Genomic DNA, 26,252 nt, shown 5'->3' with positions numbered 1-26,252 from the left:
AATGTACTAAAATAGCCAAGTAATAACAAAAAAAAGCCAAATAAGCATGTAATTATAGTCTGTTAATTCAGGGCGTGGCTTCTGACAAGTACTTTTACTTTTAATACTTTGAGTACATTTAAGAGAAAGTACTTAATTAGGAATGTCAGCGTAGTAGTACTGATATTCGTGCTTTCACAGCAGTCCTAACTTATATACATGAGCTTCTCTTTACTCCCATGTGCTTTCATCCGGGCTGATCCTCAGTATTCCCACCCTGCGTGTGGACCACCGTGAGCTTCCACCGTGAGCTTCCACCGTGAGCTTCCACTGTGAGCTTCCATCGGGAGCTTCCACCGTGAGCTTCCATCGGGAGGAAGATCGTGGCCCCAACAAAGCGCGGCCCCGAGTTCCCACCCGCTCCCGGGGCCCCGAACGCAGCACTGGCCCCGCCCCTCGCCTGGTCCTGCGGGGAGGGAGGGAAGCTCCGGCTCCGGCTTCAGCTTCAGCTCCGGCTCCGGCTCCAGCTCCAGCTCCAGCCCCAGCGCCGCTCCTTCCACACCGCGGTCACCCGCGCTAACGGCGGCGCTTTCCTTCCACGTTCCTCGCGTTCCAGGTCCGAGCGGGTCCCGCGGCGGCTCGGAGGGCGCTGTCTTCAGCGCTGGCTCGTCAGTACCTTGGGGACCGCGGTTCGCACGCCACCGAGGCGCGGGAGAAGCGGCTCGCTGAAACGAGCTAAGCTAACGCGACCGGCGAGGAGGCGCTCCGCCCCCCCCCCTGCGCAGCCTCCGGAACGACCCCCTCCGCGGGACGTTATGTGGTAGGTACCAGAGAAACAACCACGGCTAGATGTCTTCTTCTTTTCTATTCGACCGACCGACGCCCGTAGTCACGACCGAGCGTCCAGTCTCTTGTGGCTAACAGTCGACGTGGTGGCTAACAGCCGCCCGCTCCGTGTGGAGAGAGTCCCGAGCAGGAAACGACCCGCAGCAGGTCGCGCTCCCCGGCTCGCCTCACGACCACACTCGAACCTAAAATCGGGAGCGGGGTCTAGGACGAGACCGAGTGTTCTGGAAGGAATTTGACGTCGCGAATGGGACTAACGTCTGGCAAGGCTCCTGGAATCGGGCGTCGCACTGTTTTTTAGTTGTTTTTTTTGTGTGGCTGACCTTCCCACTATCGGTGTCGCTGCTCCGTTTCGACGAGCAGCACCGGTGAGTGCCCGGTGCTCTCCAGTTATTTTGGCGGAAATCGCACGGGGGCTCGTCTAGGTGACCCCCCCCCCGCAGCCCTGCACTGAGCTAACACAGCTAGCATGCAGCTCGTCGCTATCTCTGTACTGGACTCACAGGAAGGAAATTGTTGTTGACCTTCATCCCTGAATCGGGGTAAGATGGAGTAAAACACAAAAAACCGGAGTATTTATTTAACAGGGTAGAACAACACAGACATGAATCATGTGAATAGGATGTCTGCGTTCTCTTTTGGGGGAACTCAATGTTGAGGGCTTTCTTGGACAAATTTGACAGTGATATTTCTTCCCCTTCTGCTCATGCCCAGCAGCCTTTCCCCGACAATCCCTTCGATGTGGAGATTCGAGTAGCACCGGCAGCCCAACCTCCCCCGCCGGCCGGACATGCTGAAGTGTATTCCTTTGTGGCGTTGTAACCGCCACGTCGAGTCCGTGGACAAGCGGCATTGTAACCTACAGACCGTCCCAGATGAGATATTTCGTTACAGCCGCAGCCTAGAAGAGCTTCTCCTCGATGCCAACCAACTTAAAGAACTTCCCAAGGTATGCAAGACTTGAGGTGTTTTACAGGGTCGTTGAATGCTGGAGGGTTGGGGAAACAAAGTTGACGTGCAGATGTCAGATGTCCCAACTTCTTCCTTTTGAAAACGTTGTTTGCTCTGTGCACATGTATGACATCGAAACATTGTCCCAGAGACCTTGCAGAGGGGCCTCAGGGCCAATCCGTCCACATGGTTATTTCAGGCAGCGGTTCTCAACGTGGACTCCTTCAAGAGCTTCACCATTATTCATCGACAAGACGTTGTCGCCAATAGAGAACGTACAATAAAGACTGTTTCGGCCATAGTTTCAACACGTAAACTGTTATATTTAACAATTAAAATGTATACAGTTTGGCATCACAGACACAGTCTTGTCAAATGTGGTCCTTGGTGTAATGTGTTTAAAAGTAGGATCCTTGATATGGAAGATATTGAGTATCACTGACTTTTGGTGTCATAAAGACATGGTTGAGATGAGGCGGCCATGGTTAACTGGTGCTTTCTTCGGGTAGAGGTGTGCAGCGTGTTGGGCATCCCGCTGTCGAGTGGGCGTGGGAGGCAGAGTGGGAAGGCGTGCTTGGAATGAGTCCTCACACCGTCCCCACCCACTCTCGTAGTATTTGAAATGTGACAAAAGGTCTATTCGCACGCCCCAGAATGTTTATTTTTAAGTGTGTTGTGCCATTATCCGTCCATTCACTTAGTTATCTCGGGAGCAGTCGAGCCAAACGCTGACCGGACTTTCCCCTCATTATGCAGCTCTTCCCTTTGTTCGGTCCTGGGACAAGGAGCCGGTTATGGCCGCGATGGTTTGCAGTTAATAAGAATGCACTCTTCAGAAAGAGAGAGTCGTTAGACTCTGTCTTATTTGACCAGTGGTGAAAGGAACAAGTGATGTGTTTGCCTAATGAAGATCAACTCGACTAGCCGAGGTCAGAAGAGGTTGTAGTTTTGTCAGAGCAAGTCCCCCCCCCCCATTACAGTGTGCACAATAGAGTGTTGGAATGTTTGTTTTGGCAAATCACGTACACCGTCCGATATGTTTATTTCAAATGCAGCATCGTTTCTACACACACGCACACACAATATTCAGGGTGTTTTGAGAGCTGGGTATCGCAATGCAAACCAGATACAATAAAAATAAAATATCCCACAGCCAGGGAAAGTCAACATCCTTGTGTTCTTTGAAAACCCTTTCACTTGTAGTTTTTGTGACTTATGCAACAGAATCAATACCTCAGATCAGTCTGTAAGAGAAAATCTTGTGTTAACAGCTTGACTTGGAGAGAGAGAGAGAGAGAGAGGGAGAGGGAGAGGGAGAGACTCTGACAGGCTACTGCAGCTGCAGTATTAACCACTTAACATGCAGTTGTTGAATATTTAATTTGTCTTCCAGCTAGTTAGTGGGATGAGGGGGTTTCCCACCATAGAAAGCAAGGCCCTTCCTTTCTGGCTTTGCAGAAGATACTGCAGTGCCTTGCACTTGCATTGCTTTATCAATCTGAAATGTATGCATTTCCACAGTGACTCTACGGTTCATGAGTGGTCCGGTTCTGAATATGGCTACCTCTTGAAGGACCCATTGAAGAGGTTCCAGGGATTCCCCAGCTAAATGTTAATTACTAGTTAAACTTGACCATTATTTCATTTACAAGATGTTAATACTCTTAGAGAATGTACAATAATGACTGATGATCCTATTCTCCCTGTTGTCTCCTACACTAGTATGGAGTATGGAGACGAAATCATATCGAACAATAAAAATCTCCTCAGATTGGGTTCCCAGAGACTTGTCAAATGGGGATCCTTGGTGAATGCCTATCAAATGTAGGGTCCTTGATATGAAGAAGGTTGCGCATCACTGCTTTACCATTACCAATAAATCTTATTTGAATTGAAATGCACACACTGACAGACAGACTCTCGGAAACACCCAGAAGCCCCTCTATGGTGCAGGCTCCAGCCAGCAGACTGAAATGTGTCGTGACAGTCCAGCTCGGGTGTCTGCCTGTGAGTTTGCTGCGTGAAGAGACAAAGCATATGGTTCCCTCTGGTCCTCAGCACCAGGATGCCTTCAGAGAGGGAAGCCCCCCCCCCCCCCCCCCAGAGGTCAGACCTGCACGGGGTCGCGGACGGTGGCAGTGAGTTTGCGATCAATGGCATTCCTGTAACGTTCTGGGCACCCGCTCCCTTTGATGGCTGCGCGCTCCTTCTCTGACACCGGTACGATCCCGGCGTGCGGAGGTCACAGCCGCTTCCGTGAACTTCCTTCGAGGCTTTTGAGTCACGCATCCTGATCGTCTCGGATAATGAGTCCTCTCGCGTCTCTCTGTAAACGGAAGCAGCGGTGACCGGCTCTAATAGGCCGGTCAAATGTAATTTATGTTGACCTTATGTTAATCCTTATACATTATAATTCCATCGCAACAGCCCAGAGCTTTCAATACAAGGCCTTCTGTAATCTTCATTTTAAGTAGACCTGCGTTGGTAGATGTATAGGAACTAATCCATGCATGGTGTCGGTGCAATGCTGTAGGACAGTGGAGGCAGATCCACCTTGTAGGGTTTGTGATGCAAGGGCTTTACTGGTGTGACCAGATGGAGCTTTAAAGGTCCTGTGCCCCACGCCAACCTGGAAACACAAGATTATATGATTGCTGTGGGATTTATGTTGTATAGGATACTGTATGGGATACTGAACCAACCCTCTGAGATAACTTATTTAAAACATGTAGAACATTGTTTTCAGTGTATTTATTTATTAGCGGTGGGCGGTTGTCTGAATTGGTTCGTGGGAGAGCGGTCTTACATACATATAGTCACGGTTTTGTTATTATTTATGTCTGAATGTACACTCATGGACTGTCACCCAGTATTTGACTATAATGAAAGATATGCCTCAAATTGTCAAAGTTTAGAGCATGAGAAATTCAAAGTTTCACACACTTGAAAATTGATCTGAACAGTGCTTTAGCTGGCTGCCTTAGTAAATGATCAGTTCCTTTAGCTGCTTTGTTGCCCACATCCCATCATATAAATATGAAACTACAAGCAATTAATTCTTGAACCGCAACCGCCATCAGGAACTGATCATGAACTGGGCCTGGGGAACAGAACCTGATCTGTAAACCAACATTTCCCCCGTTCCCACATCCCCATTAATTTCAGTTTTAATAGTTTTGTGTCCCTGGGAGCTGGATGTAAATACTGTTTGCATAATTAAAAAACTGTAATTATAACTGAATATTGTGTTTCACTGAACAAACACACTGTAGACCCGTTTTACATGGCTCCTCACAGAAAACAAGCTGTAGTTATTATCATCAGACAAGTTGTCCAGAAACGTGACTGGTCTCTCTGGAATGAGCGCGGATAACCTGTTAAGAGGCCGCTGCGAAGGAATTCCCCTTTTGTCCTCTTCACATCAAGGAACGACCGTTATTTGTCATTTCACAACCTCAAATCTCAGATTCTACTTCATGCACCTTTTTGTTTTGCTGTTTTACAGCGTACATTTTGTGTTTTGTTCATTTTATTTATTTTTAAAGCAGTAGAAGTATGAAGTTGCTTTGGTCTACCAAAGCTTTTGTTTTTAAGCTCCATATACATTTGTTGTGTGAAATGGGACAGATGCTAAACGAGCGAATCTTCTTCTTAGCCATCCTAAAGTCCCATGACGGGTTACAGAGTCGTCTATTCACCCTCTGACTGCCCCCACTCGTATCCGATGTCATGGCTGTTTGTCTTTCCTCAGTGGCTCCGCGCGGCCCCTGACCTGACTTACATGAACACTGCCGATTGTAAACGCATCACCAATCCAGCAATGGCATCTAGGTGGTTGGTGGGGGCCACATTAGTTGAAGAAACACGTGGACAGTTGGGGCTCACTGATATGACATTACAGGAAATTCCCTCTGTGGCATTTCAATTTAACTTGATTTTCATTGAATTATATTCAACTCTAGCTTTTCAAGTTAAACTGCCTGTGTTTCTGAATTAATGTCTTGCTAAACCTTAAGATGTTTTATTCTTATCATTAATCGTTGACCTCAAAACTCTATCACAAAGTAACAATATCCTAATTTTAAGATTGGTCAATGCCACTGAATGACAAATGATAATAGTTAATTATCACACTGTCCTACATGAGTAGTTATTTTTTTTGACTGAGCAAGGTACCCCAAGACGATGAGGGGGAAATAAAACCACACAGACACTTGCCAAAACAATACCTTTTGTACAGGCATACAGCCTGTTGCTGCATCTGCTCATTTGGTGCATTTCTTGACCTTTTAAAAACAAAGGAATCCCTAAACAACAGCTAAGAACAGAAGCTGGCTACTACACTCAAAGTTCCCTTGAAGAAAGTTATTCTGTTCTACTCAGTTGTGCTCTATTCTACCATTCAGTTGGCTCTTTTCATTCTTTACACACTGACTAGGGAACAAAAACTAGGTGGGTGTGTCGCCACTGGATGTAATAACTATTGTCTGCTCTGCAGAACAGGTTTTTATTCATGTCACTCCTTGTATTATTAGCTAAAAGCACTTTTGGGTCCTTGTGGTATCCCATATTACTATTTTGCAATTAAGAGAATTTCTGCCTGAGTATGAAGCACTCAGCTGTCAGTTTGCCTGTGGTGCCATCACTGCTCCCAGTGCACCAGGGCGGATAATAGTTTTGGATATCTGCACAATGTTCATGTAACTTATCTGAACAGCTCTGATCACTGGAATTCCACTTCTTTATGCTTTGGAAGAGGCCGTATTATGATACCGTGCTTTTAGAGGAATTGGGAAGCTTCTGTTTTTAAGTGTTTTTTGTGTGTATCGGGTTCAGGGGCAGTAGAGACTTTTACTTTTAGTTCATGCTCATCAGAACGTAATTATAGACACATAATTCACCCCCCGCAGGCATAAAACATAATGTCATGTGGCAAATGCAGTCTCCCTGTTACAGAAGTTCAGGAATTATTATTTACAAGTGAAGTATTTACACAAAAACCTCCAGTTTTTACTAAATTAAGTCCCCTAGCAGCGGAAAGCCACAGCCGACAGTGGGAACACGTATTTTTTTCCTTCTTGGAACAGGACGGAACGGGACAGCCCCTTAACTGAATTGTGTTTTCAAAAATTTTGTTTCGTACATGTATGAAACAAACAAAAATAAATAGATTTAAAGTAAAAACACAGGCGAGTGAACGTTGCACCCGTGCACTGTTCGGAGGAGAGAAAAAAAAATAAAAAAATCTCCTCCAATTCTCTGTGTTAGGGTTACGTTTTTCATTTTCCATACAAGCAAGAAAGTATGGAAATAAAATAAGTCCAAATCTTTCTCTCTGAGATTATATTATATATTGCTATATTATAAATCACAAGATTTGCATATAGAGCGTGGGAAGGGAGATCCAATCACAAGTTACTCGACAGCTCTGGGCAAAGGGAGCGCTTGCTGCTCCAGGTTCAGAACACGGTAAACTGCATTTACACCGTTTCATGCTTTTCCTCCATCGATGTCCATCGCAATTGATGGAGTCGATCGACGACTGACAATTTAATCGCAAATCTGCCACAGCCTACTGCACGCCTACTTAAACTGTTGTCTTTTGTTGCCTTTGCTTTGTTAGTCTCATGTGTATGTTCAGTCCTGGGTCAAACAAATCACTCATCCGTATCCATTCACTGATCTTTAACTATATCCCCTGTTGTTTCTTTACCATTTTCGTCATCTTTTTTCATCCTCCATATTTGTTTTGTAGCATATTGTTTTTTTTTTTTTTTTTTTTGTCTTATTGTCTCTGAGGGAAGATTAGGAAGTGTGGTCCTGATTTGATCAACCACAAGTAGTTCTGATGTAACACAGTCTCTACTTTCTCTTTCTGAGACGTGAAGATGCTTGTTTACTTTTCAGTGAATTCTACCAAAGGCTTTTAAAATTCACAGCAAAGTTCTGTTCAACAGTGTCGGACATGGGGTGTTTGAAACATATTTAAAGTGGCATATGGTTTTGCATGTTCTCTAGACTTCCCAGTGAAGTGTTTGGGAGTTCTCTGGTCTCTTGTCCCATGGTGGCTGGCTGACATAGGGCAGCACTGCTGATAAATTAGACCCCCACGCCCCTCTGCAGTTGGAGCCACATTCCTCCACCGGGCTCGCTCTCTGCCTTCTTCCGCCCTGCTTTACTGAGCAGGTTAAGTGGCTGGATCGGAAAACTAAATCAAAATCAAGAATTTTTTTTTGTTTGTTTATTCATGCCAATAACCACTCCTTGTTATAGAGGCTTTTGCTTTGTAAGCACACGCTACGTCATGCATTGTGTTTTCTACACAGACAAAAACCAGTCCCATTTAAATCATGTCAGGCCACAACCTAAAAGTTCTGCAGTTGGTCTGTTGTTAATGGTCCCTTCCCTCTCACTAAAAGACCACACCGTTTATCTCCGGTGCTGGATCATTGGGGGTGAGAAGATGAAATGGAACCACAGCAGATCAGCCTGAGAAGAAACAACAGAGTGAGAGATTCAAGGTTCTTTTTGATGCAAGAGCTCATTCAGCAGGTTTCTTTGTCTGAGATGACGACCAGCTGGCCTCACATCCTATCCCATCCCCCCCAACAGGCGTTGGTTTATATTTGGGATGGGGGGTGGATTAACAGAGGGTGTGTGATGGTGCAACCCCCCCCCCCCCCCCCTGTAAGAGGTAAAATTGGACATCCTATTTCAACACCACCACAATAGTCAAAGTAAGACATGGAGTGTGAATGGCATTGTAATACATTTTTCTACGCCAATTCGATAACTATTGTAGTTCTGTAATTATTCAGATTTTCAACAATATTGCAATTGTTGTAAGGTGAAGTTTCTTTTTTTTTTTTTTTTAAACACTCAAACATGGAGGCAATTGAATTCAAATAGCACTCCAACAGAAACACGCACACTACAACTTGTGCTATAAAGAATTTTTTTTATTTTACTTGTGTGTCTGTCTTTCTGTAAGGAAATACAATACCAGTACCCAATTGAATGGATTTAATTGCATCCGTCATCCCATCCCTAATAAATAGGAAATTATCGCAGTAAGTTCCCTGGTGGGGCCTGGTTTCTCCCAGGCGATCCATCCGTGGACTCAGCAGGCCGGCCTGACATCAGAGCGTCAGGTGGGATCCAAGCAGGTGGACAAATGGTCCCATCTTAAAGCGTGCAGCACTGTACAGATGGATCCTCCAGCTCAATCTGTCATTTTCTGCTCTTCTTTAAGGGCTAGGTCCTGCGTACCGTATGGGAAATAGTAGCTGCAATAAGGGCGGTTTCACCCCTTTCAATGTCATGTCTGCTTATTGTGTCCTCCCCCCGTGCTCTGGCCTCAGTCTCTAGCCTCAAAGGTAAACAAGCTCCTCGGCTCCAGTGAATAATTGATGGCTGCGGTGGTGACAGCTGTTGGCGATAGCTTGGGCTCTGTGGCTGCTGTGTGCACTGCCGGTGCACATTGAGAGGGCGGGAGTCGTATTGGCTCTGAGCACTTGCTGCATGAAGTCACATTTTGGTGTCAAGCGTGATTCTCCCCTCTTGGTTCCTCTGTGTTCAAGTTTGGTAGACTGTCCCTTTCTTCCGAATATAGATGCTTACGGCGGAAGAAAATGGGCGTGCTGGTAGGCAGGTGCCTCGTCACGGCACACTTACAGACCTACAGTATTCAACAGTTTAATTGCTAGGCTGAAAAGAAACCCTAACATCAGCATTCTGGAACTCACTCGACTGGTTTTCCATTGTGCAAAAGTTGTGCATAGCAGAGTCCGACCGATGCCAGATTTGGTATTTTTTGGCACAACGATGACAATGTTTTGACCGATATTTAGTCAAAAAGTGCAAGATTTTCAAATCATTTTGAAAAACCTATATTGTACAATCTTAAACATTTTATCAACTAAAAAAACGTATAGATTATTGCCCGTGACACGGGCAAGAGAGGGACTGAGAACGCTCCAGCCCACATGAGGCTTTTTTTTTTTGTTTCATTCAATTAAGAAAATAAGTACTTTATCTATGATTTAAAAAAACAAAACAAAAAAACAAACAAAAAAAAACAAAACACTATTATTGGTTTTGTTTGGAGAAATGGTGAACGGGGTTGCGCTAGATTGCTGAACAGAGAGATCGGAGTGCGGAGAATTCTTATTATCTTTTAGAAAGGTTAAAAATATGCTAGTTATCATCCTCTTTAAAATAGGATGCCAAGAAAACCAGAAAAGCTGAGAATCAAGAACACCATCTCTTCGACAGCCTCCATTGTTCCTGTGTGTGTCGCGCTGACGATGACGTCACGGCACTCATGCGGCCTTACGAGAGGGGTACTATCTGCAGTGGAAAACAAACTACCTGGTACCAAATTAAGAATTAAGAAGAGCCGAGTTGAGCCGCTTCCATGCGCTGGAAAAGCGCTGTACAGTGGCTGTTTCAGTGCTGGTTTACCAGTCACTCGCTGTACTTGCCAGCAAAATGTGCAACGGCACTTTTGGACACACAATGCTCTGTTTCTGTCTATTTGTAAATATGCCAACTCCAGTTACCATATTACAAAGATTGACTGTTTTTCCAATTGTTTACCTAATATGTAAATATTGTATTAGGTTACCTCATATGACAGTGAAGTCATCACATGGTGAGTCATTATAATTTTCTCCAGTAAACACACATGTAAAGGTTTTTAAATACTCTAAACTGTCACTTTTGATGTGTTGCTGCAAGTAAACGTGTGAGTTTTTAACATAAAATTCAGCCATGACATTTCATCAGGATTAGATGCTTTTTTCTAGACCGTTCGATCTGTCAGGAGATCTGGAGCTGCACTCACATAAACTGGCTTTTAAGGCCGCTCTGTCAGAACGCTGATCTCCCTGGGGGTGGGGAGGGGGGTGGTATCGGGTTGGCACTGAAACAGACCACAAACAAATGATGCTCTTTATCTGCGGGCCACACACCTTGGTGGAAGGCATCCATCTCTCTGCCTTGTTCTGAAACCTGACGCACCACCATCCTCTGCTCTGCTGTACAGGTCCACTTGCAGCCGCGGTGAATTGAAATATTTAAATTCTGAATGGCAATGAATTTGTTCTGTGAAATATTTTTGTAATGTACGTTAGATAAGTTAAAATGGCAATATCGCGATACAATCTCATTGTTGGATTGGATTGAATGGAATCGAGACGATGGGAGACAAATATAACTTTGCTTTCCACTTATTCTGTAAAACACCACTCCAATATGGTGTACGCGCAGACGCATAACGGTGACATTGGCTGCATCTACCGCTCATTCACGACACAACATTAACTTGTCTGTCTTTTCACTGCGACTCTGCGTCCAGATTTAGGAATCATTTCTTTAAAAAGTCGCAATGCAAAAGTAGCGGCAGTAAAACTGTATTTCAATATGATGGTTAAATTTAGCAATTAATCTTCGGTTCAGATTAGGCTTAGGCGGTTGTGCAAAATTCCAATCGCGATCGCTGGGTGGCAGCGATCAGCAATATCCGATTTAATCGAGGGGGGCATGCATGCCCCCGCGCGGGGGCTTCGCACGCATGTAATGTAATGTGGCAAATGCGTTTTCCTCGTTCCAGAAGTGCAGGATTTAGTACTTACAAAAAAAATCCAGTTTACGTTTTTCATATTTCTAAGAATCGAAGGATATAAAATAATCTTTCTCGATGAGATGATATAATATATTGCTATATTATAATCACAATATTTGCATTGGCGGCAGGTACATGCGGGGGGCAGAGGGTGCCTGAGCACCTGCCCCATGGACCCCACGGTGCCCTCTTTATCAGGTGCTTTTTTTTTTTTGTGTGAATGGGCATCGGGGTAGAAGATTATCTGGGCAAGATATATTCATAAAGAACGCATCATGAACCTTGCACTTGCCGCACCTACGATGTGCGCGCAGCCGCTCCACTGTGCTGCTCCGTTTGCCCATAGCGGCAAAATGCCCAGAACTGGAGCTGGGGGTCCATGTGCCTTTTCTTCTTTTTTCGTTGAGTGCCTGCCCCTCAAAGTCTCTGTACGGGACTGTAGGGCAGGGAAGTGAGATCTGATCACCAATGGTCAACAAAAAACAGAACTTACATTTTCTCAAGAGAATAATAGAAAAATTATTGTGCGTGGTCTGTGTTTAGTCGTCTTGTTTCAACCCTCCACTTTCTATGCCGTCTGACTTGGCCGTTTAGAACTGTAATTTATCAGGACTAGTGCCTTGCTCTAGGAGCTGTGATAGCAGGTGTTAAGGGTTCAGGAGGGTGTTACTCATTCTCTAAACCCCACCCAGATTATCCCAGCCCGGTTGATAATGTCCAACTGGCAATCCTTTGCTCACAAGATGGCTTCTCAGACATTGTGGTGCCCACCGCTTCAGTTACATTAAATGTGTTCTTGTCTGGAGTGATAAAAAACTGGCTTCTTTAATAACCTGTTCATCATTTAGGCCTCTGGTTTAGAGCTACCTCTTGTCTTTTTAGAAAAGTAATTGTAATGCTTCAGTGGACGCACAAAATAAACTCTCTCCGCTAATCATTCTCTTTCTGTCTAGAAGCATTTACATTTGGGCTGTGCTGGTCTGTTGACATGAGTGTTTTTGTTGTTGATTCCTTGTTTTGTTGGCAGCGCCTCTGCTTCCAGGAAGTGGAAATAATCAAGTGAGCTGTGGAATGCACTGTTTTTGTGAAGTATCTCCACAGCGGGATACAAAGCTGGCCGATATGGCTCAAAAGTTAACATCACAATATTTTTGGATCTATTCACCTATACAGTAGTGTCCTTTGTTTAGTGACTGTATTATTTTCATAGCACGCGCCAAAACACACATGCTCCTGGACTCGCACGGTGTGTGATAAGCGACAGAAAGCACTTTGTTTTCGCTGTAATCCCTTCAAGCTCCGATGCCGAATTGAGGATGAACGCCAAGCGCAGACCCCTGAATAAAGTAGCAGAATAACAGTCTGCTGCCAAGTTAACTGCCGTTATTTATAATTGCAATAATCTTATAGAGACTCCCTATCTCTTATCTGATCATTAGAGATCTTAATTTTAAGTTAAGCAGAGCATCCTATCCAGCTAACGTGTCGAGGTGTTTCTGGAATCTGACGGAACAAACAGGTCTTGGTTGATTAGTCGTCTGTTTGGTCAGTGAACAAGCACAATGGAGTTGTGGCTGATTGGGGCTTCCAACAGAGGTGGTGACTGGTAAAGACAGGTCGCCACCAATAGAAAGTTCAACTGGTGGTGGTGGTGGGGGAGGGGGGGGGGGGCTCTTTGGAAACAACAAGAGTGGTGTATACGCATGGATGTGTCATGCACATGTGTCCTGCGTGGCAACTAACAAAGGAATAAAGGGTGAATAGTCATGGCCTTGTTGTCACACAGCAGAATGCACCCATGCATGTCCAATTTTGGCCTCCTCTGTGTGTTTGAGTGTGTCTGCGTGTGTCAGCAGGCTTTTTTAAGCAGCCCCCCGAGCACGTCTTTTATCTTCAGTGCAGCCAGAACTCTGTGATTGTCTGCTCATTTTTTGTGCGTCTAAATATACTTTGGTTCAGGCCTTAACCCTTCGCTTGGCCTTGGCCCCGCTGGGAGTGTCAGCGGGGGTTTGACAGGGTGGCCTGCTGGATTTTGAGTGAGTTTAACTGAACCAGATCAAATCGGATGGCTGATTTGGAGAGTGTTGATGGCCAGGGCATTGTTTCCAGTGAGAGGGCAGCTATTTTAGCTGTGGTCTTGAGTCACAGTACATCTCTTGGAATTCTCCATTTCTCCCTAACCCACCGACCGGATCTTTAAATATAACAATCTACTGTGTTATGTTACCTGGTTTCACAAACCAGTTTTAAGTTTTAACTGCTACAGATTTGTGAAAATGTAAGATTGTGTGATTGTTGTGACAAAGTTGATTTTGCTGTGACTTTTCTCAAAACATGGCGCTCTAGTGCAGATATCTTGGAACAGTTGTGCTAAAGCAGACCTTTCTTCCCACAAATATTCTTTTTAAAGATCTGAAACATATAAAGTTTTTTGGGGAAAGCCTTCTTGACAAACCCCAGCGTGCTGTATGTAATTGTGTGTGTGTGTGTGTGTGTGTGTGTGTGTGTGTGTGTGTGTGTGTGTGTGTGTGTGTGTGTGTTGTGTGTTGTGTACCATGTGACCTCCACGAAGAGGCAGGCACGGCAGGAATCTCCAGGAGTCTGCCCTGCCCACACACACACCTTCTGCACTCCCTACTGTAGCTTGCATTCCTGTTGACGAGCCCACACACAGACCCTGGACTTAAACAGTGAAGCAGGATGCGCACACACACAAGATTGTTGTCACCACACACACACACACGGGAACCCACATTTCCCATTAGCGGTGAAGTTTACAGCTAATAAAACTTGACTCCTGTCTGCCCTTCGTTAAAATGAACTCGCTCCAATTCTTTCTGTGTTTTAATTAAGTCTGCCTCTTTTCTCTGAGGGGACTCAACACAAACGCGAGTTTTAGGAACGAGTTTGGTTAGTGGAATGTTGGAGACGGTTAGCCAGCGAGACGCTAGGGCTGGGCCACACTGACAAATTAAATATTGAATTATTTTACTAATGCTAACAATATCTGATTAATATCTAGATATCGCTAATATGATATTATGATCATTTGATATGATGATACTGGATAGTATTACCTAGCAGGTAAAATAAGATAGTACTTTATTGATCCCCCCATAGGTAGAGACATTGAATGGCTATGAAGTCTTACTCATTTACTTTAACTGAGCCTGAAGTACAACATTTAACCATATTACGATAACTACAATCCCAAGTAATATATAGTGTAACATCACAATTCCGTTATTGTATCTCACCTCTCATATCTCACCCAGCCATAAGAGACTCATGTATAAAGGAGCTCTTTGATAGAGACCGGAGGTTTTATTTTGTTGTTGGAGATTCCCAGCTTTATTTAGCTGACCTCGCCTCTTGTGGGAAACAGTCACTACATTTCAGTCGCTGTGTTCTTTCAGCATGTGCCTGGAAAGCTACGCTCTTCAACTAGGATGCGTGTTTTAGCATTTTCCATTTTGGTGTGGATTATAATAATAATATTGATGGCAATGAGTTTTTAGTATTGAACAAAAGTAATGTTGATCTTTTTCCAAAAGACCAATTTGGTTAAAACTTGGTAACAATGGAGCGCCATAGGAACTACAACTACACTCTAGTCTCCTCCTCCTCCACGACCCCAAACTGAACCCAGACCTCTCCCTCCCACCCCTCCCATCGCTCTGAGTTACAGTGTTAATTTAAAGGGTGATATATCCCTTTGCAAGTGTTTCTAAATGTTGAGAAAAACGGACAAACTTAAAGAAAGTTCATAAAGCAAGTCAAGGAAAAGATTTTGGCGGCGGTAGTGGTGGTATTGGCTGGTGTTGCAGCATCAACAACAAATGTTAGCTCTGGACTGTCCAGCTAGCTTGTGTGGTTAATTATTTATCATTAATATCATTATTTGTCGAATCCATCCATCCACCCTCTTCACCTGCTTATGTTGAGTGTGTTTCATTGTCGCTCTTCTCTCTAGTTCTCCTCTCTCTAGTCCTAAATTCTCTTCTCCTTTGTTCCTCGTTCTTCCCTGTTTGAATAAATGTGGTTTATTTTCGAAAAGTCCTTCTTTCATTTGTGGTATAATGCTGACTAAAGCCATAATCGGAGTGTGAAACAAAACAACACCTTTCTACACCAGACTGGATCATTACTCTTTTTGTGCATATATTGTTACCCTGTCTTTTGAGGCAATTAATTCCATTGCCTTTAAAACTACTGTCACAATCCTGGCAACTTGATACTGGGCATAAAGGAAGGCAGTGGGCCCTCCTTGGAGAGTGGACAGGGATCAGGAGGTGCTTCCATTGTGTCTCCTGGAGGCTTAGGGCTGATGTTTTGGTTGTTGCAGCAGTTATTCACTGAGGAGTCGTGTAGGAGGGATTTGGAGACAGCCCTGTAATTATGCTGTCTTCATGACATACTAATGTGGTTTGTAGTCCTGCGTGGTAACGGTGTTCCGCGCTTCTAAGTGTGTAACCTGCTGCTTTATTGAGTAGTGTTCTACCTATGATTGTGTAAAAATGATTTAACCAAATATACCTTGTTATGGTACAAGCATATACTCGTGTACTTATACACAGTACCTTACGAAGAACAGCCATTTATCGACATTGAACATGGGAACATACATATTCGGGTGGACTGTTAATTGCGTCAACCGAGCTGATGGAAAAGCAGCTTTTCCAACGATTTTCCAAAAGGGTCGTGATTTTAATGCAGTGTAGATGTTCAGGTAGGTTGGCCAAGCGCTTCACTCTCCCAAAAGATACAGGAGAGGCTAAACTCAAGTGTGGCAGTCGGCCTACGTCACAGAGGAGGTCCTGGTACTCTAGTTTCCGCAGTGAACCCCTGTTGATCTCCAAGGAGATGGTTCCTGGGGGACAAACGCTTTATCCTGGTTGTCAAGGAGAGGCGCTAAAGCTGGGTGATATGGAAGGATTTATTATCATAGTGATAAGGAATTTAACATGAGATGCATGTCACAGCATCTGCTTATCTTTTTTAAACATGACATGGTATACAGTCCAGCTGAGGTTTAGTCAAAACTATTCTGGTTATGTGAAGCATGATTGGTTTCATATCCATTTTTCACCCTATTCCGGGGCCTCTGCTATCAGCAGCTCCGTCCAAAAGGAGTGAGCGGTTGAGGTGTGCTTGTCTCAAAGCCACACTTTGTCCTTGGGCTTCAGAAAGTCACTGCAGCATGGCTGGTATACTTAACAGCGGCACCTAAAGTGGAGCAGTTATTTTTCTCCATAGGTGTATGGTTTTAGGTCGGTGAGCTACATAGAGGGGACTGCGTCCTACTCTTCTCTGCAGACCTCTAGTGTAGAGGTCTGCGGGGAGTTAGGGGGATGACCTGGCTTTACCGCTGCATAATGATCCCAATCAATGTGAAGGTTCAGAGCTTGTTATGCCGACCTTACACCAAACAACTTTTCAAGCAATGTCAATGTTTCACTGTCGCAGACAAATTTCCAATGTTGGAATAAAATCATGAGATTTTTCCCTCGGTTGGTACGCGTCCCTCATATCGATCGTTTGGTGTAAGGTGGTCATAAAACTCAGTCCGAGTTTTCTTAAGTCAGTCTGTTTCTCGTCTTTAGGTTCTGATTAAAATCAAACATGTTTAATATTATCCAAAGTTTTTCGTCTTGGCTCATGCAAATTGTGAAGTTCAGTGACGTGAACATTGCAACAACCAAAAGCTGCGCTCTTTCCATCACCAAACAGGAAGCAGCAACCCAGTAGATAGTAAACATGGTGGGCACAAGAACGATGCTGAGTCTGTGCGTCATGACGCTCTGTACTTATTAAAACCTCAAAACTTGAACAAATTCAATCAGAACATATTAAGAACAAAACATGAACAGCCAATCCTAAACAGGAGAGAAACAACCATGATTTTACTAAATAAAGTCCTAAAGAAACCGAAAGCAATGGGGGACCTGCGTGCCCCGCTGTCGGACAGTGTCGCATGTTTTTTTTTTTTTTTTATGTTCTTTACTTTCTTTACGTAGGTAGGTGCGGAGGGTGCCCGTGCACCTGCCCCTTGTTCCCCAAGGACCCATATTTTTACCAGGCGCGTTTTTTTTTTTTTAATTTTTTTTTAAGCGTGAATGAGCATCCAGGTAGCTGATTGTCTGGGCAAGACATGGATATTCATGTCCTCAATGCACCCGACACCGATGTGTGACCAGCTGAGTGCAGGTCAGGGGCGTCCCGATGCGCGCCATCACGAGCTTGATCTGTGTTCCGTCGTGCCACACGGTTAGGGCAGAACGGCAAAATGCCTAGAGCCGGAGGGCCCATGTGCCTTTTCTTTTTATTCTATTTTATTTATTTATTTATTTCTGACCACCTGTCCCTCAAAGTCTCTGTACCTGAGCTCTGATCACCCGTGGTTACTCGACAGCTCTGAGTGGAGAGGGCGAGAGCCCCCGCTCTCGCCCTCTCTCCCCGCCCCCTTCTCCGCTCCAGTTTCACAACACTGTAAACTGCACTTACACCATTTCAATGCTCTGATTTCTCCTGGCAGATAAAATAAAAAGTCTGTCATCAATCGTGATTGATGGAGTAAATCGCCGATAGACGATTTCATTGTAAATCTGCCCAAGCCTACTCCATCCCCGCTAAAGGAGAGCGATTAAAGAAGGAATCCGCCATTTTCAGGGGCATCTTGTCTGACATGGTTGGAGAGAATCCCTTGGTCCACTCCAAACATCCCCTCGTTAGAACTGGGACGTTTCAGGCATCTTGTCATTTGAGTTTGATCAATATCGATTTACATTTGGAGCAGAAATTTGTGAAAAACTGTCTTAATCATCGCAATCATTCCCGTCCCGAGTCTTTCAGCAGCCACCTGGACTGCATAGCGTTCACAGACAACCCACGTAGACAGACAACCTGAGCAGAGCTCGATAGAAAATGTGTTTGGGACGACCAGAGATCTTCCCCGGGGTGTCTCTGGGGCAAAATAAATTTTTGTGTGTATGTATCAGTCCGCCATATATAATTTATTATCCAGTACCAGCTGCGCTCGGCTCGCTCGCTGTCCCCTAACAGCGAGTTAGGGGACAATGTCCGGACCTGATTATCCAGACTTCGCTGATACGCCAAGGTTCGACAACTTCCAGTTAGGTGGTGAACCGTAAATGAGTTTGTGGAGCACGACGCTTTATGACATTATTATCCAATTCCTTATATATGTGTAGTTGTGGCTCTGAGCACGCATTCACGTTGTGCAAGGTGTATTGTAAATTTTTATTTAAAAAATTTCTTGTAAATTTCCACCAGGAGCAGGATGGAAAAGAGTGACCCTTTTGCAAAGACCCCTAGTTTTTGCAAAATCTTATAGTCCGTGACTAAAGACCCAGTGACTTATGACATGTCTTTTACATGTGAGAGGGTGTCAGTCTTTTCAAAGTCTTCAAGTGTATGGGAGGCATTCACAAGTCTGAACAGACATCTTTGCATGCTCTTGGCTAGAACTGGGTATTGGGCAGGATCTCATGATTCTATGCTTTGATTCAATCAAATGGCTCACGATGCGATTCTATATTGACATTTTATACATAATTAGAATTGTTTTTAAAAATTCAATTTACCACCTGTGTGAAATACATAAATATTTAATGTAAGCAATATTTAAATATTTGAATTCAATTGTGACTATGGTGGTATTTAATTTAAGTGGAGCATGGTTGTGTATCTTCCAAAAAAAAGCATAGATATAAAAAATTTCAAATTGGTTCACAAAATCAAATCAAAGGACTGAAATGTATCATGAATCTTATAAGAGATTTTTTTTTACCCAGCCCTACTTGTGGTATGCAATAATCACATGTAAAGGAGATTAAAATAAAACATACATTTCTGGAACAAGAGATTTTCAGCTCAAGGTTCTCAAATAGGTTTTATCAGTAACCTTGATCTTTGTTTCTTGTAATTGTTTTAGGTATTGAGTTATTAGACCCAAACGTTTGAAAGACACTGTTTCACATAAATAAACAATAAAGATGTTTCCTACACAAAATACATTAAACTGCAACAAATTACATGATAAAATATTAATCCAAACTCTGCAGCCCTGTGGGCAATATCTCAAGGGCTGGTGCAGGGTCACGGACCAGCGGTTGGGAACCGCTACTTATCACAGGGTTCCTAGATGAGACATGCAGGTTTCTTTTGCATCATGATCTATAAACAAAGTCTCCTGTCCATGTTGTGCATATATAATGATGTGCTACTGCAGTTCCCCCTGCCACACGCCACCCGAGTGGTGTTTTCAGGTCCCACTGACGCAGAGACACAGGCATGTGGCAGATGTTGCAAACACCAGTTTATTGTAGAGAGTGGCAATATATAACAACCCAGGAGCAGATGGACACATGTCACGGCAAAGGCTATCCCCTTGTGTGTGGGGGAATAGGTGGTTTACCTGTAGCTCGTTGATTGCTTTGACGAGCAACAGGCTTAAAGCCATTGCTGATTCCCGGCTCAATTACCTAGACCCAAGACAGGTGCGGCTGCTTAAACCACACCACCCCCAACACCAAACTAAGGCTAGGTAGAATCTCACCTCGCATTTGTTCAAAAACAAATGATGGTGGACTGATAAGGTGAAATCAGTGAAAGTTACGGAGCTAATAGAACGAAACCCGGAAACCATGCTCAAAATGCCATTGGCTCACAGAACCCGGAAATTGTGCTCAAACCCTATTGCTCACAGAACTTTGGGGCCTCAGGAGGGTGGCTCCTCCCATTTAAACGGACTGTCAGGAACACAATGGATTCAGAGGCTTGTTAGAATGGTTCTAATGCATAATCTGAGTGGTATTGTCAACAAAACACTTCAAAAACATGCTTTGGGTGCCACAGACCTATATTAACTTATGTTAAGAAAAGGAGCATAATAGGTCCACTTGAAACAAACAGAAATGTCCAACAAAACAGAAACAGTCCCCTTTTCTGGAGACCTGGTTCCCCGGAACAGCACGGTCCATGGGCGTCTGTCCCCCAATGCGACGACAGACTCCCCATCCTCCCAGCCAGAGCGTGGGGCCTTTGGCCGCTGTGCTAGCTGGTGGAGGTGTAGCCGGGCTTGGCTGTTGTGGGGGCTGCTTGGAGGCGTGGCCTGGCTGCTGGATGGTCCTGGCGGTGGCTGCTGCTAGCTGCAGGCGGTTACCTTTGGTGGTTTGCCGTGACTGCTTCTCCCCCGGTCCTGTGGGGGCTGGTGCTGTGGCCCTTTGGACGGCCCTTTTGTGTCCCTTACCCGTGCCGTAGAGTCCCTGTTCAGGTACCACTGTGGCAGTTCTGCCTGCCACATGCGGGCCCTCCGACACAGAGACACAGGCAGAGATGTTGCAAACACACACCCGTGTATTATAGAGAGTGGCAAGATGTAACAAGCCGGGAGCAGATGAACACGCATGCGATGGCAGAGGCTCTCCCCGTGTGTGTGGACACAAGACAGGTTTGGCTGCTTAAACCACACCACAGTTTACCATTTGGTTGCGTGTGTAAAAGTAATTTTACCGACTGACTTTGGCCTTTTGACTATTGACTCTGAAACAGCGGGGAAAACAAAATCCCTTTTGTAATCCAGATATGTAAGTACTAGATAATACGGACAGATGTTTGTCAGCTCCTGTTGACACAGTGCCTGTCTGTCAGTCACATTTTGACTGGGATCTTTCTTTTGCCCATAATAGTTCCAAGGTTGGGTTTATATCACAATATTTTTCAGTAGGCTTGTACTTATGTCCATCACCATATGAGATATTTTCACAGTATCACATATCGCGTATGCACTCCCCCCTCTCCATCCGTCGGTGGGACCACAGGGAGGGAGGAACAGAGCTCATTCACTTGGGTCCGCATACATCGTACTGAGAAGACGTATGTGGACGCGTGCGCCACAGCAGCAAAACAGCGAGGACGCAGATGGGGGATTTGGGCGTAGTGGTGTGGCTGGTGATTAAGTTGCTGCTCCAGGTTATTACTTGTATTATTCAAATTATATTATAAAAAAAAAAAGTTTTTATAATTGTTATACAGTGCTGCCATGTCTCACACTTTGACCGTGTGACTCACGCATATCAACCAATTCACAGGTTCACAGGGCACATCTCGTATTTCTCACACTGAGAGTCCCAAAACAAGTCAAATTGCTTTTTGAAGTTTTTATTCTAAGTATACATTTCCTCACTCTTGCTTGCCTGGTGCCCGTCACTCTTTGCCTGGTGAACGACAGATCCTTTCCACATGCACGTTACACGAACGTCCACACGCAACTTGCGATCCGTTCTCCGTGATCTGATTTCCAAAGAAAACAAAGGTTTTTTGGATGTGTTTATTGTAATTGAATGAAACAAAAAAAAAAACACCGTGAGCAATCGTGCGCAATGGGAACACCTCTCAGTCACTGTCCCCCCCCCCCCCCCGTCAACAACGACAATAATATTCTGTATCGCGATATTTGGGCGGTGCTGTATCACGATATAAAAGTTTAGGATATCACCAAAGCCTACTTTGCAGTCTCTAGTGTTTTGCTAATGAGCCCTTCTTTGCTATCACTGTCTTGGGATAGGGAAGGCTCTAAGGAGAATGACCAAAGTAAATGAATAGGTGTAACATTTGCTTGGAAGTGGCCACATCAGAAATCTGTCATTGCACACACTCACACTCTCAAAAACAACAACTTGATAATCCACCATTGTGGAGAGTTAATCCAGTTCCGGTACCCTGGATGTCTTAATGGGGGCCTGACATTTATCCAAAACCTCTGCTGGAAATGTAGGTCATCTATTGTTTTCCCAGGGCTAAACAGAAGTAGCTAGCTCCAGTTTGAATCAGCCTCTCCTCTGGACTCTATCTCCGCTGCAGTAGCGCTAATACGGCGCTCGTAAACCTGCCACTACCGCGGGTGATTTACATAATCTGGTTTAATGTTTTAGCAAAGGATACGATATGGCCTATCTGTTGTTATTAAAACGAGCGTAGGGATGATATGAAGGCATTGTGTTGGTTTATATTGCTATAACTATTATTCATCCAGGAAGTAGAGTGTTGAATTGGATCTTTTTTCAGTAATCTCCCCTCTGGGTTAGTGAAGAATGCTACTGCATATACTGACGTTGAGGTATCAGAGAAATACAGAGAGACGGACAGAGGGGACACTGAGAATCCGAGAGAGACGGACATACAAGGTGTGCTTAGGTTGTTGCTGCTAAACTGTTGACACAAAGTCATGTGATCAAGCATGGCAGCAGGGAGGGTGACCTGGGCAAACACAATGAGCCAGTTGTACCAGGACACACGCACACACATCCAAACTATCTTGTATAGGCAGCTCAAGGCACAAGGAATGACTTTGATGATGTTAAATGTTCCTGTGGTCAACAAATAGATTGGAGGGAACAACATTAAAACATTTCATACAAGGTTGAAGAGAAATGCTGACTGCTGTGGCGCTGACTCACATCCAGTGCTGTGGTGTTGAGGAACATTCGATAAGAAAGGATGGTTGCAATGGGAGAAGCTGTCGCCTACTATTGCCTTCAAATCTTAACACTGGGCGACGGCACCATCCCAGTGCTACTGTCTTTACTATGAATCTGTGTGTTTGAATTCAGCGAGACCACCGGGTCAAGTGAGAGCTCCCCTTCATGCGTCGCTCCGTTGGATCACGGTTTTGACACTATGCTCTCCGTACAGGAAGACCATCACAGGAAAGTAATGCCACCGTTGTGGTTACAGCAGTGGTTGGACCTCCGCAGTATGGACCGTTTAATTATAGTAGAGCTGGGTTAAAAATGTTGTGCAACTATTCTCCATTTAAAATAGATACCACCATGGTCACAAATGAATTTAAATAGTTAATTTAGACCGAATATGTTCATAAGATGAGTACACTCAGTCGTTGGTATTAATTCTCATTATGTATAAAATGAGAAACTAGCTATATACTGTAGAATTGTGTTGTGAGCCATCTCATCGGCATCTGGTCGAATCAAGATTGAATTAAATCGTGGCCCTTTGTGACCCCTAGCATGAAAGCATAAAACTCTAGTTCTTAGAATAAAACTTCCTGCAGTGTATCGCTCCTACAACTGATGTATTTAATTTCACTTCTTCATATGTTCATTTAGACTACCAAATGGTGTGGCTTGATCTTCAGTTCAAGGTGAAACAATATCACTAATAGAAAAGGTGATAATTCCCCACCCTCCCTGTCCTGACGGCAGCAGATCCTCTGCAGAACGGACAAACACGAACCGGATCCAAACCATGCAGGAAAGAGCCAGACGTCCTCTGAACTATAAACAACTAGCTGGCTTTGGCTCTTGTTTGTGGGAACGAGGAGGAAAAAATAGTGTTTGACAACCTCAGAGCAACGTAGTTTAGATGGAGGCCTGAGGAAGGGGGGGTAGTTCAGTTTCTATCCTTCCTGGACACTGATTCAGTTCTGCTGCATGGAAGAACAACCTTGTCTGGCCAATGGTAGGATGGCACCAAACAATGCATCCTCGCTGGTCCATTTGTAGTGCTTGCCAAATAGGCGTGTCCCATGTTATTTTTAATATAATTGTCCCTCGCTTATGTACGATTTGTGGTCAAGCGTTGCCGACGGCCTCTCCCAGACAAGGCTCAATTGGCTAAAATGTTGCTTTGCATACATTGATAACACTGATGATACTAAAGCTTTTTTCCTGGCAATTACTAGGAAGTGGACTCTCTCTACATGTCGTTCCCTCCAACTGTCAATCCATATATTGTCTGCTTACAAATAAAAGATCTTCAACCGTTAATTCAGCTGAGGTTATTTACATTGAGCTGTACGGTACTGTTGGGGACGATTGGCACGGAAAACTTTATTTATACGCCACTTTTCATAGATATGGAAGACTTGATGTGCTCCACATGGATTATGCGGGGAAAACTCAGAGAAATTGGAAGATAATGCACAGGATAAAATGAACAGACAATTGGTAAATAGGAACATATTTATTTTAACAGCTTATCACTATTATGGCTACATACTGCTGCTATTTACTATTTTTACTTACTGTAGTTTAGTGTTACTGCCATATTGGGCACACTTGTTATCGTAGTGCAACTCCTATGTTGAATTCTGTTTATAGATGGATACATACAGAGTATATATATTGTTTTGCATTTTTCACACAACACCAGACCCACTGTTCAGCTATTCTACATCAGCTCTTTGTTTTCTATAATGTGAAAGACACGGTCACGTGGTGAAAGTCCGCAACCTGGCAACTGTTTTGAATTTGGTTTGGAAGGCAAATCTACTCTCAATGCTCGTAATATCTGCACCTTGCACACATCTCTTGTAAGTGTTTATGTATGAGTGAGTTGGTGAGCCAGGCGGCCGCTCGCTATCACGAGCCATGTCATCGATAAAGGGAACATGATTGGCTTAAAACTCAGCAACGTCTGATATAATAAAAGCCGCGCTCGGCATGTAGTTGTTTTAGCAGTAAACATGTCCTACAATGCAATAAAGTGGCAATAAAATGTTACTGTGAGAACAACTAGTTACTTCTGAAACCGGCTTCTATTGTGATGGGCTGTGTCTACTATATTTATAGGCCAATGAAGAGATCACCATCAAACTCACCAAAGCAGTGAATCCTGTCAGGATTACCTATTTATAAAACGCTGACTCAAAGTCTCTTTCCAACACCTACCATGTGTTGTTCTCAGTTACAAATATTTTAGCATATTTTGTCAGACTTTCCATATTATATAACAGGATGAGGTCACAAGTACAAACCAGTTTGTTCTGCTTTACTTGCGTCTGTGTTTTTACCTGCAGTAAGCGCTTCCTGTACTTTTGATAATGACATTAGTACGAATGTAAAAGCTTGTTTACACAACACTTTAAACAGGTGCTCAACAGGAAGTGTAAACTCATTACAACTCAACACATTTGTTTAAACGAACAGGTCATTAAACAAATAATGAAACTGTCCAAATTGGTTACTGCCCCACCATCAGTACTCGACAGCCTCATGAATTCAATAACGGGGAGATTTCACAAACTCAAATGTGGGATCCAGGATTCCTTTCCCAGATTCTTCCTCTAATTTCAAGGACATGTGTTAGTTATTTTTAATTAGAATTGAGGAAAATCACAAAATATTTTGAGAATGTGCTTCATGTTAAACACTCAATTATAACAACATAAGCTCAAGCAACTAAAATGCAGTTTAAATATGTCAGCTCAAATTTTACAGTACATCACCTTTTCAGATTGACAAAATGGTTATTTAATCGATCAAATTACTCTTGCCATTACAAAATGAAAACAGAAACAAATTTGTCCAAAAACAGAAACAATGCTCCACGTGGTAAACCGTGGTCACATGTCTGTGGGTCGGAGAACCTTTCATATGGTTGGACCTGGACTGGTCAGACGCCGTCCACGGGCCTGACGAGTATCCCAAGTTAGCCGATCACCATGTCTGTTGCAGCAGAACAGCAGGTTGTTTATATGTGCCGTACAAACTCATAGTATATAGTCAATGACAAAGCTTGAGAAGAGAGGCCAACAAGTAATATATTTAATGTCATGTTTTATTTCTACTTGAAGTGATTAACTCTTTGGTCCTTCAGAGTCCACTCATGAAGCTTGGTACTCCAACAAATACCTTCCTTTCGGCACCCAACAGAAATAAACACGTCAAAAACAATAATTGTAATGCCGACTGGTGGGACTCCTCAGCTCTGTCACAAACCTTTAGTCCAGCTCGCTTAAGACGGACTGGGACAAATGACCTAGATATCAGGACGGCAGAGTCAGGGATAGACTCAGAGACGGTATTGG

At 44.0% G+C, this 26,252-nt stretch overlaps 1 protein-coding gene across 17 annotated transcripts in view; it reads left to right on the top strand.

Annotated features, from left to right (window-relative positions):
- Window positions 1–534: 534 nt before the first annotated feature.
- scrib (scribble planar cell polarity protein) overlaps window positions 535–26,252 on the top strand; it is an 88,391-nt gene continuing 62,673 nt past the window's right edge. For 15 of the 17 annotated variants that reach the window (XM_080020011.1, XM_080020014.1, XM_080020018.1 and 12 more), the window contains exons 1-2: window positions 535–799; window positions 1,543–1,774. In XM_080020011.1, the coding sequence (XP_079876137.1) occupies window positions 1,616–1,774 (159 nt within the window). In that variant the 5' untranslated portion in view covers window positions 535–799; window positions 1,543–1,615. Of the gene's footprint in view, window positions 800–1,268; window positions 1,368–1,539; window positions 1,775–26,252 lie in introns of those variants that run through there. The other 2 variants (XM_080020015.1, XM_080020016.1) reach the window with 2 other exon arrangements.

This window comes from Zeus faber (genome assembly GCF_960531495.2).
Source record: "Zeus faber genome assembly, chromosome: 19".
NCBI lineage: Eukaryota > Metazoa > Chordata > Actinopteri > Zeiformes > Zeidae > Zeus > Zeus faber.
The sequence above is the reverse complement of the archived record's forward strand: the minus strand, read 5'-3'. Positions and strand labels throughout refer to the sequence as shown.